Raw genomic sequence first — 11,885 nt, 5'->3', positions numbered from 1 at the left:
TCCCACATGCCTTCTTCTCATCTGAAGTATACTAGTATAGGACATTTTCCTGTAAGCAGGAAACAGAGGAAACAGCCTGCCTGCTTCTCCAGCTCTGCCATTTCCTCCCAGGGTAACCTTGAACTTCTCTTAACCGGAGATGGAAACAGAGCTTCATAGGGCACAGATTACTTAGCATCCCAGGGCTCCCCAGTGGGTAGTGCTAGTTAACCCATAGCAGTGCCAGCTTCTAGTCAGTGGTCAGAAAGCTAAGGCTCATGGACTGGGAAGTGGAAACTGGTTTTTATCAACTTGGAGTCTTGAAGAGGGAGTTGACTGGATGCCCGAGATCCCTGTCTCTCTGGAAGTCTTGTGTGATTAGGTCAAGGTCATTCCTTGCCAGGTATTGGGGTCAAGGGCTTAGGGAGCAGGAACAGGTAAGACCCTAGCCTTAGCCCCTCCTGCCTGAGGGGGGGGTCACAGGAAGTAGGGAGGAGGCTGGGATTCTGTGGCTAACTGCCAGCCCTCTCCTCCCCCTCAGCGCAGCCTGCCAGCTACTCCCAGCTCCCCCAAGGGACTCATCCACCAGGTGCTACATGAGCCAAGTTCTCTTCCTCTGTGTCCTCCCACTGCTCCCCCACCGATCCCTGCCCTCTGCCCTTCTCCCTCCCGGGCTGTCTTCTCTGCCCATGTAACCTACCTCTGACCTGTGTGTGAGTGTGTGTGTGTGTTGTGTTTCCTTCATTTGAGATCTGTCTGTGTCTCTTCATCTCTTCCAACCCTGTTCTTTGTCCCCTGAGGAAAGGGATCTAGTTTTGAGCCCCTTCCTCAAGTTCCCTGTTGGGATATGAATAGCATTTCTCCTTTAACTGTGACTCTGTAAGGACTCCAGTCTATACATAAATACTAGGGTCTGAGTGGGAAGGCCATTGACATCTTATTGTAAGGATGAGACAAGGGTAAATTTCTGAGACCCACATATCTCAGGATGGGGACTCAACCCCCCAACCCTCCACCTGGGAATTTCTCAGTCTTACCAGGGGATATAGAACATAGCCAGGAACAGTCCCCTCAGTCAGGGTTTGGAAGTGAGAACTCCCAACCAGGTATGCTGGTAAACATTTAAAATCCCAGCACTTAGGAAACTGAGGCAGGAGGATTGCTGCAAACCCAAGGTTGTCCTGGTCTAAGCTACATAGGAAGTTCCAGATTGGCCGAAACTACAGTATAAAAGTCTTTGGGACAGGATGGACTGGGGTGTAGCTTAATTGATAGAGTCGTTTTCCAGTGTGCATGAAGCCCTGGGTTCAATTCCCCAGCATAATACAAAACAGAGCATGATGGTACGCGTCTGTTATCCCTGCACTTGGAGATGGAGACAGGAGGATTAGCTTGTGGTTATCTTCCGCTATAGAGTGGATGGAGGTCAGCCTGGGCTACATAAGACCTTTGCTTTTATGTTTTGTTTGCTTGTTTATTTCGAGACAGGTTTTCCCTGTGTAGCCCTGGCTGTCCTGGAACTCACTCTGTAGACCAGGCTGGCCTCAAACTCATAGAGATCCACTTGCCTCTTTCTCCAGAGTTTAGGAATTAAAGGCGTGCACCATCACCACATAAGACCTTTTCTTAGAAGTTTACTCAGAGTAACCCCTCTGAGCCCAGCCATTGCAACACAACACTTCTCTCCAAAATTTCCCCAGGAGCAGGCACCACTGCACCCTTGGCCCCATGGATGAGAGGCGGTCGCCCTCCCCCTGCTCCTCAAGGCCCTCCAGCCCCAGGACCCCACCCAATGAGATGTTTGGTCCTGTGGGCATTGAGGCTGTGCTAGACCAGCTGAGGATCAAGGCTATGAAGACTGGGTTTGAGTTCAATATCATGGTAGTAGGTGAGTCAGAGGCAGAACCACAGAGGGGAGGGTGAGCGAAGGCACCTCGCCTGTCCCGGACTCAGTCTTCCCATCTGCAGGGCACCTGACCCAACTGCTCACAGGAGGGCTGAAATTAAATATATGAGATGTTGAGTCCCTACATACAAAATCAGCCAGAACTGGATTGCCACAGCCAAGGATAATCACGGTTGAAGGGCCTTCCAGATGCGGCGCCCACACATGACCTTGCCATAGTGCTGATCCTGATTCAATAGATGGCTCAGAATCCACAGAGTGGCAGAACAGCCCACTCTCAAATTTTTTTCTTCTTATTCCTCTGTATGTGCATCTACACACATACATGTGCTCGTGTGCACATACATACATACACATACACACACACCCCAAAACAAAACAAGGTGTTTAAGAGAGAGGGGGGGATCTGAGCAGTGGTGACACACACCTTTAATCCCAGCACTCAGGCCAGCCTGGTCTACAGCCAGAGCTACACAAAGAAACCCTGTCTCAAAAAACAGAGAGACAGAGAGACAGTGAGAGAGAGAGAGAGAGAGAGAGAGAGAGAGAGAGAGAGAGAGAGAGAGGCTGGACCTGGTGGAGCATGCCTCTAATCCCAGCATTTAGGGAATGGAGTCAGGAAGAGTTAAAGTCTTCTTGAGCCAGTTTGAAGCTATCCTAGGCTACATGAAGCTATCCTAGGCTACATGACACACTGTCTGCGGGGGAGGGGGCAGGGGGGAGAGGGCAGTTTGAAGCTATCCTAGGCTACATGACACACTGTCTGCGGGGGAGGGGGCAGGGGGGAGAGGGCAGTTTGAAGCTATCCTAGGCTACATGACACACTGTCTGCGGGGGAGGGGGCAGGGGGGAGAGGGGCATAAGAAAACCTTAATTAAGGTTACTGGCTGTTCTTCCAGAGGACCTGGGTTCAATTTCTATCACCCACATGGCAGCTTACAAGTGTCTGTCATTCGAGTTGTAGGGGATCCAATGTCCCCCTCTTGCCTCTGAGAGCACTCCACATATGTGATACACAGACATGCATCCAAAGCACTCAAATGTAACATAAAAATAAACATCTCTTTAGAGGAAAAAACAGCCAGAGGCTATAGATCTTGCTAGCATCTGTAAGCAGTGGGTTCCATCCCAGCACTAAAATAGCAGGAGTCAGGGAGATAAATAACTCAGTAAAGTTCTTCCCACTTAAGCGATGAAAGCTGGGTCCTGAGCTTGCAGAGCTTATTCATGTCAAAAGGCAAAGGCTGTGACACCTGCTTGCATCCCAGCTGTGCAGAGGCAGACAGTGGACAATTCTTGAGTGCCAGTAAGAAACCTGGTGTCAGCCGGGCAGTGGTGGCGCATGCCTTGAATCCCAGCACTTGGGAGGCAGAAGCAGGTGGATTTCTGAGTTCAAGGCCAGCCTTGGTCTACAAAGTGAGTTCCAGGACAGCCAGAGCTACACAGAAAAACCCTGTCTTGAAAAAAAGAAAGAAAGAAAGAAAGAAAGAAAGAAAGAAAGAAAGAAAGAAAGAAAGAAAGGAAGAAAGAAAGAAACCTGGTTTCAAAAAAATAAGATGGGCCACTCCTGAGGAATGACACACAAAGATGAATTTGGTCTTCCCATGCATAAATGCATGCATGCACTCTCATTCACACTGTCTCTGTTACTCTTCTATTGCTGTGAAGAGACACCATGACCAAGGCAACTTTGTAGTTGTTATTGTTTTGTGTTTTTGGTTGTTGTTTGTTTGTGTTGTAGAGGGTTTTTTTTTTGTTTTGGTTTTTGTTTTGGTTTTTCCAAGACAGGGTTTCTCTGTATAGCCCTGACTGTCCTGGAACTCACTCTGTAGACCAGGCTGGCCTCGAACTCAGAAATCCACCTGTCTCTGCCTCCGGAGTGCTGGCAGTTGTAGAGATTTTTAATCCCAATCTGGGGTCTCTACCCCGCCTTGATCTTTCAGTTCCCAGATAAAAGGCACACACAACCTTAATATTTACACTAAGCCTTAAACAGCACAAGAGTTGAGCAGATATAAAAGTAAAAGGGCTTGTTTACTGTTTAAGAAGGTTAGTTTCTGGTCATCGTGGCAGGAAGCCATAGCAAGCTGCTCTGAAGACTTCCAAGGGCAGAGACCAGTAACTATGTAAACTTTTTAACTGTGGGCTTTTTAAATCTCAAAGGCCACGCCCAGTGATTTATATCCTCCAATAAGGCCACACCTCCTAATCCTTCCAAACGGAAACTAAATATTTAAATATGAGCCTAAGGAGGCCATTCTCATTCAAACCATCACACATAGGTGCATGTGCACACAGGCACACACACACACACACACACACACACACACACACACACACACACACAAATAGTTTGAGATATATATTCTAACAAACATACCGTGGCCACTGTGTTCTGCATCTTAGGGCAGAGTGGGCTAGGCAAGTCCACCATGGTGAACACACTGTTCAAGTCCAAAGTATGGCAGTCAACTGAACCCAACCTGGATGTACCCATGCCACAAACATTGGAGCTGCACTCTGTGACCCATGGTGAGTGACCCTGTCTTCCCCCTCACTCCCCAGGGGCCCAGCCAGGAACATAGTCTTTCATGTCTCTCCTTCTGCAGTCATCGAGGAGAAGGGATTGAAGCTGAAGCTGACAGTGACAGACACACCTGGCTTTGGAGACCAGATCAACAATGACAAGTGGTGAGTCCCTGGGTGGGCAGCCCCTGTTCCTGCAAGGTCTGTGAAAAAACACCCCGCTCTGTTTCCTTCTGTATACAGCAAGTATACTCCTCTCAGTCTCCAAAACTGAAGTGAGTTGAGCATGTATAGGTCTCAGCAATCTAGCTAGTACAGAGTTGGTGCTTGATAAAAGCATCAGAAATCCATACTTCTGTAAGCCCTGGACTCTGCCAACTGAAACAGAAGGGTCATGAGTTCAAGGCCAGCCAGAGCCACAAGGCTGTCATCTCAAAAGAAACAGTGAGAACCAGGCTGAGCATATCGCTTTGAGTTACAGTTTGGCACTGGAATGCCTCCACAGCATGTGTGCGGCCCTGGGCTGGATCTCTAAGAGCGCAGTCAGGCAGTCAGCACATCTGTTGTGCTGACAAGAACCCAGAGTACGAAGGACCCAGCAGAGGAGTCAAGAGATTTTTGGGTGACTGGAGAGATGGTTCCTTCAGTAAAGTGCTTGTCTTGAAAACCTAAGGATCTAGGGCTCTGTTGGCTAATCAGTCTAGCTTGAAACACAAGGTAAAGTCTTTTGTAGTTCTTTCTGAGACTTGGTCCTACAGCTCTGGCTGTCATAGAACTCACTGTGTAATCCAGGCTGGCCTCAAACTCACAAAAATTCACCTGCCTCTGCCTCCTGAGTGCTAGAATTAAAACATGCACCACCATGCCCAGCTGGCACCTGCCTTTAATCCCATCACTTGCTCAGGAGACAAAGGCAGGTGGGTCTCTCTGAACTCAAGGACAACCTTGTCTAGAGAGTGCCAAGTCGGGCAGGGCTACACAGAGAGCTCGTGGAGAGCAACTAAGGAAAAGAGCCAAGATTGACCTCTGACCTCCACACACATGTACATACATGTACACACACACACACACACACACACACACACACACACACACACGATGACACCAGAAGTAGTGGTGTCTTGAACCATACTGGTGACCAATTGTCATTTAATGAGCAAGCAAATTATGTGTGTGTGTGTGTGTACTTATATATATACATATATATATGTGTGTGTGTGTGTGTGTGTTAGTATATGCATGTGTTAGTGCTGGAGAGTGAACAGAGGGTGTGGTATGTGTTAGCAAACATCTAATGAAATCCCAGCTCCAGTTTTTTGTTTTTTTATTCTCAGACTCGGTTTCCCTCAATTATCCAGTCTGGCTTTGAACTTATAATCCTCCCACTTCAGTTTCTTGAAGAGATGGGATGACAGGACTATTGCACCAGGCCCAGCCAATAAATGGTAGTAATGTGCTCGCTTTATGAACAGGAAGGCTTAGACATCAGTGAAGAGAGGCAGAGGTCTCTGTGTGTCTCTGCTCATGTAGATAGACCACCAGAGGCCAGGAGATGGTAGGTCCTGGGGGGTGGCGCTGAGGAGACGTCTTTGCCCCAGCTGGGACCCTATCCTGAGCTACATCAACCAACAGTATGAGCAGTATCTACAAGAGGAGCTCCTGATTACCCGCCAGCGCCACATCCCCGACACCCGTGTGCACTGCTGTGTGTACTTTGTGCCACCCACTGGCCACTGGTGAGGTGACCCACGGGCTTTGGGGAGGGCTACTTGGGTTGGGTAGGGATGGTGAGAAGGATCCTTGATAGCAGCTTTGGGCTGGCTTTCTTCCCTCACTCATCCACCCTGAGCCCTGCTGTTACCATCTTGTAGCCTACGGCCCCTAGACATTGAGTTCCTGAGGCGGCTGTGCCGGACTGTGAATGTGGTGCCGGTGATCGCCCGGGCTGACAGCCTGACCATTGAAGAACGAGATGCCTTCAGGAGCAGGGTGATCTGGGTGCCCAAGGCGGAGCTGGGTCAGTGGGCAGGGAGCAGAATGGTTGGTGGGCTGAGGTCCTTTATCCTTGGTTCCCCAGATCCAGCAAAACCTGAAAACTCACTGCATCGATGTGTACCCACAGAAGTGTTTCGACGAGGATGTCAATGACAGACTTCTCAACAGTAAGATTCGGGTAAGATGCTGTAGACAGTGCCAAAGGCCAGCGACACCAATGGCGTTTGACCTTCCCTTTCCTTCTGAAAATTGATCCCTCTCTGCAATCCAGGAAATGTGTGTGTGTATGTAAAGATTCCTCATCTGTCCACAGAGTCAAGTTGGGCAGCAAACGGCTCTTATCACACAACTCATAGAAAAAAGTGTTTGCCAGCATGGCTCTTCCTGGAGAGCCATTCTTACATACATCCTTATATACCTTCTTACATATAAAGAACTCTTTACTGCTTGACAGTATGAGACAACCAAAACGTAAAATATACAAGGGAAGCCAGACATGGTGCAATACATACACCTCTGACGTGTTCATGCATATACACACACAGACACATAAATAAATAAATAAGTAAAAAATACAAATGTGCCAGACAGTGGTGGTGACACACATCTTTATAGTGTCAGATCGAGTTCCAGGATAGCCAGGGTTACAGAGAAACCCTGCCTCAGAAGAAAACAAAACAAAAATTTAACTCTTAGTTCCTGATGTGGTGACATAGGTCTGTAATCCCAGCACCCAGGAGGCTGAGGCAGGAGGATTGTGAATGCAAGGCCAGTCTGCATTACATGTTACGTTAGGTTGGGCTATATAGTGATCCCTTATCTCAAAAACCGGACTAAGAACTGAGGATCTGCCAAGGTTAAAGCCTGCTTTCAAGCACAAGTGAGTAACCACACATAGGACCTGGCAAACCTGTGCGTGGATGGACAGACAGTGAGATTTTGGACTCTGTGGAACAGATAGTCTCTGGGGCAATTATTCCACCCCACAGTTGCGGCCTGAGAGCAGCCACAGAGGAGAAAAAAACAAATGGGCTTCCCCCTGTGCCAATGAAATGGCATATTTGTAGAGTGTGTGGAAGCCCTGGGCTTTGTCCCCATCACCACAGGAAAGAAATATCCCAGGTCCTTGGGAATTAGCACAGAGGGACAACCTGTGTCTGCTATGCACGAGGCTGTGATTTGATTCTCCAGCATTCCAAACAATAATAATAAAATCAAATTTTTTTAATGGTGAAGGACACGGTGGTGCATGCCTGTAATCCTATGACCTAGTGCTTGGAGGTGGAAGAGGAGGGTCAGAGATTCAAGCTTATCCTTAGCTGCATGAGTTCAAGGCCAGCCTGGGATACATTCGATAGCTAGTGTCTCAGAAAACAGATTTTGTTTTCTTTTGTTTTGGGTTTGTTTGTTTTTTACTTTTTTCAATACAGGGTTTCTCTGTGTAGCCCTGGCTGTCCTGGAACTTGCTCTGTAGACCAGGCTGGCCTCAAACTCTTCTACTTTGAATCTTCCTGCTTCTGAGTGTTGGGATTAAAGGCATGCACCACCATGACTGGCAGAAAACAAATTTTTGTTTTGTTTTGTTTTGTTTTTTGTTTTTCGAGACAGGGTTTCTCTGTATAGTCCTGGCTGTCCTGGAACTCACTTTGCGGACCAGACTGGCCTCAAACTGAGAAATTTGCCTGCCTCTGCCTTCCAAGTGCTAGGATTAAAGGCGTGTGCCACCACACCCGGCCTAGAAAACAAATTTTTTAAATCCAAAGAATAGGTGGTGGTAAGAAGAATTGATGGTTAGTTCCATCAAGCTGCGTGATTTTAATTCAATTCCTGGAACCCACGTGGAGGAAGAAAAGAGCCAATTCCAGGCAGACAGACAAACAGACAGACGGACAGCTGGAGAAATGTCTCAGAGGTTAGGAGACTGGATGGATGCTCTTCTAGAAACCCAAGTTCTGTTCCCAGAACTCAAGTTAAGCAGCTCAGTATCACCTGTAACTCAGCTCAGGGGAGTCAACACCCCTCACATGACTCACATACACACATAAGTGCACACATATACACAATTTAAAATAATATTTTTGAATCTTTATTTTTTGCTTTTATTTACTATATATTTATGTGTACGCCTGTGGTCTGTGTATGTACCCAAAGAGGTGAGCAAGGTTGGCTCCCTGAAGCTGGAGTTTCAGGCAGTTGTGTGTGTGCCCGATATGGGTGCTGGAAATGGAACTTGGGGCCTCTATAAGAACATGTGCTCTTAAATCACTAAGCCACTTTTCCAACCCCTGTTTTTAAATCTTGAAAAATAAATACATAAATGTAATTAAAAAAAACAACCAAACAAACAAACAAACAAAGCCAGTCATGGTGGTGGGCACCTTTAATCCCAGCTCTTGGAGGTAGAGGTAGGAAGATCTCTGTAGGTTCAAGTCCAGCCTGGTCAATCAATACAGCAAGTTAAAGAACAACCAGGGTCCCAGCAAGACTCTGTCTCAAACAAAATATTTTTTAATTAAAATAATACATTTAAAAGATCTATACTTTTTAGGTTTATGAGAAAGCCGGTGAGATGGCTCAGTGGATAAATGTGTTTGTTACCAAACTTGACAACTTGAGTTCCATCCTCAGGAGATAACCAGCTCTCCCAAAATGCCCTGTGCCAATGTTTCATGGCTTGCAGGTACTCACAAAGTACCTTTTAAAGTAAATGCCTATTTATCATGCAAGATTTTTGTTGTTTTGTGGTTGGTTTGTTTTTGAGCCATGATCTATTTTCATAGTCCTGGATGTCCTGGAACTCACTATGTGTACCAGGCTGGCCTCGAACTCATGGAGATCTGCCTGCCTCTGCCCCCGCCCCCCAGGGTATGTGCCACCACTACCTGGCTCCAAAACTGTATTATCCATGTGGGAGTTGCTAACACCACCATTTGCTAGGGCTACTTTGCTAACATTTAACTCTGCAGGCACTTCACCATCAGCTGAACAGGTCCTGTCAGCACCATTTATGCACCTGTTTAATAGAGGAAGTGAGGGTACTATGAACTCCAGCTGGTGTTTTGGGATGTCCTAGGGCTTTTAAAAATTATTTATTTTTATTTTATGCGTATTGGTGTTTTGCCTTCATGTATTTCCGTGTGAGGCTGTTGGATCCCCTGAGCCTGGAATTTCAGACAGTTGTATGCTACCGTGTAGGTACAGGGATTTGAACTCGGGACCTCTGGAAGATCAGACACTACTCTTGACCATTGAGCTATCTCCCCAGCCCTGGGACTTCCTAGTTTTATGTGCCTATCTCCTACCTCAGGTTCACTTCTCTTCTCTTTTAGGAGCAGATCCCTTTTGCTGTGGTCGGGGCTGACCGAGAGCACATAGTGAATGGGAGATGTGTCCTGGGCCGGAAGACCAAATGGGGCATCATCGAAGGTAAGTTTGGGAACATTGCAGGCATGCAATGGGTAGGGGGTTGGAAATCAGGGCATACCCTACATGCATGGCATCCTATGCATGCCTCCCCTGGCGTCTGCCCAACCTGGATGGCAACCATGACTTGCAAAACTTAATGTAGCCCCACTATGTGCCTGGAAATAGGATTTCCTTCTACCTCAGCTTCTCCAGTGCTGAGTTTACAGGCCTGGACCACAGCAGCCAGATCCCTGATTTATTATTACCATTATTAAAAATATATGTAACCAAGCATGGCTAGAACATCCATAATCCTAGCATAGGAGAGGTGGAGGCAGGAGAATCAGAAGTCCAAGGTCATCCGCAGCTACTGATCAAGTTTAAGGCCAACATAGGCTGCATGAAACCCAGGCTCAAAAAAAAGAAAAAAAAATGAGTTTTGTCTTTGGTGTCATGGTCATAGTATTATCTATAATGAAGGATAGGTTCACTAGTTTAGCAACTAGTTGTAGGAACCAAGCCCCAAGAATACACAAATGAATGAGTCAATGAATAAATGAATGAGTGAATGAATGAACCAAGAAGGAGGAAGTGAGAAAAGACAGGAGAGCCACGGCAATAGCCGGTCCCAGAAGGTACCATAACATGCAGCAGCTGTGTACTCTCAGAGTACAGAGCTGTGCTAGGCCCATGTCTTGCAGTGGAAAACATGGCGCACTGTGAGTTTCTTCTCCTGAGAGATCTGCTCATCCGGTGAGGTGTGGGGTCCCCTGCGATCGGGTGGCTGCAAAGGGGGCCTGGGACCACTGTGGCCCAGGCTGACTTACCTCCCCTGGTTCAGCTCCCATCTCCAGGACCTGAAGGACATCACCCACAATGTACACTACGAGAACTACCGGGTACTCAGACTCAATGAGAGCCACGTGCTGCCCCGGGGGCCAGGCTGGGTGAACCTGGCTCCAGTCTCCCCTGGACAGCTGATGGCCCCTGGACCGGGAAAGGTCCGAAAGCGAGCAAACAAGGATACCAAGGACGAAGAGTGCTGAGGGGCCGTGGCCCAAACCTGCTAGGCTCCTTCCCTCCTCAGCAGCCAGCGCCCAACACACCCTAGAGCATCTATGTGAACCTGGACTTGCTTTGTACAAAAAGCTGTGCTTTGACAACTAAAGGGTTTGTAAACGAGTCCTCTGAGCCAGTCTGATACAAGAATATGGTCCTTGGGGCTGAGGGTTTGGATCAGTTGGTAGAATGCTTTGGCTGACGTGCCCAAAGCCCCGAGTTTGATCTCTATCACCACAGGACGTTAGGTATAGAGCACACATCTGTAATCTAAGCACTCAGGAGGAAAGAACAGGAGGGTAAGAAAGTCAAGTTTTTTCCCCAACTGCATAGCCAAGCTGAGGCCATCCTGGGCCGTAGTACAGAGTTTACTCTACTGTGTGTGTGTGTGTGTATTCTTGGGCTGAGGAAGTAGTTCAATAGAACAGTACTTTTCTTAGAATATAGTAAATATATAAACATTTTTATATATTTATCTATTGCTACTAAGAAGATAAGATATATGTCCTCCCACATATATTTTAAATATATATTTAAATTTTATATGTTTAATTTTTAATTAAAATTAAATTTTATTAATTACATTCAATTAAAATATTTAAGTATATATTTAAAGCTCTATATGTATAATTATGTATCTTTTTTTTTTTTAATGACAGTTTCTCTGTGCAGCTCTGACTACCCTGGAACTTCCTTTGTAGACCAGGATGGCCTGAAACTCACAGAGATCCATCTGTTTCTGCCTCCTGAGTGCTAGGACTAAAGGCATGTGCCACCATGCCCAGCATTTAATATATTTGAATAACTGGTCCTCCTGCCAGTCTCCCTGCTGCTGAGATTTCAGGCCCATGTCACTACACCTGCTTCTCTTTGAACAGTAAGAGACCAGAGATCCAAGGTAGAATGACAGTCGCCCCTACATACTGCACCTCCTTCCCTCCCCCAACTCCTCAGACTGGATCCTGGCTACCAGGCAGGCTCTGTCTGCTGTCGAGCTCTCACTCCTGGCCCAGGG

At 47.0% G+C, this 11,885-nt stretch overlaps 1 protein-coding gene across 6 annotated transcripts; it reads left to right on the top strand.

Moving 5' to 3' along the window:
- Positions 1-458: 458 nt before the first annotated feature.
- Septin12 (septin 12) lies at positions 459-11,453 on the top strand. Of its 6 annotated transcripts, none has more exons than XM_006522577.2 (10): positions 464-568; positions 1,680-1,867; positions 4,292-4,417; positions 4,495-4,576; positions 6,010-6,147; positions 6,283-6,400; positions 6,489-6,584; positions 9,736-9,832; positions 10,498-10,564; positions 10,653-10,996. In XM_006522577.2, the coding sequence occupies exons 2-10, from the start codon at positions 1,708-1,710 to the stop codon at positions 10,855-10,857; spliced, it is 1,089 nt and encodes a 362-aa protein (XP_006522640.1). In that variant the 5' UTR covers positions 464-568; positions 1,680-1,707; the 3' UTR covers positions 10,858-10,996. The 6 variants fall into 6 exon arrangements, with proteins under 6 accessions (NP_083650.1, NP_081945.1, XP_006522640.1 ...); NM_001373945.1 differs by having other exon boundaries at positions 498-568; positions 10,513-10,564; positions 10,653-10,993; NM_029374.1 differs by lacking the exon at positions 10,498-10,564 and having other exon boundaries at positions 459-568; positions 10,653-10,987.
- The last annotated feature ends 432 nt before the right edge of the window (positions 11,454-11,885 follow it).

Source organism: Mus musculus, chromosome 16 (genome assembly GCF_000001635.26).
Source record: "Mus musculus strain C57BL/6J chromosome 16, GRCm38.p6 C57BL/6J".
NCBI lineage: Eukaryota > Metazoa > Chordata > Mammalia > Rodentia > Muridae > Mus > Mus musculus.
This window is presented reverse-complemented; position numbering and strand designations above follow the sequence as displayed.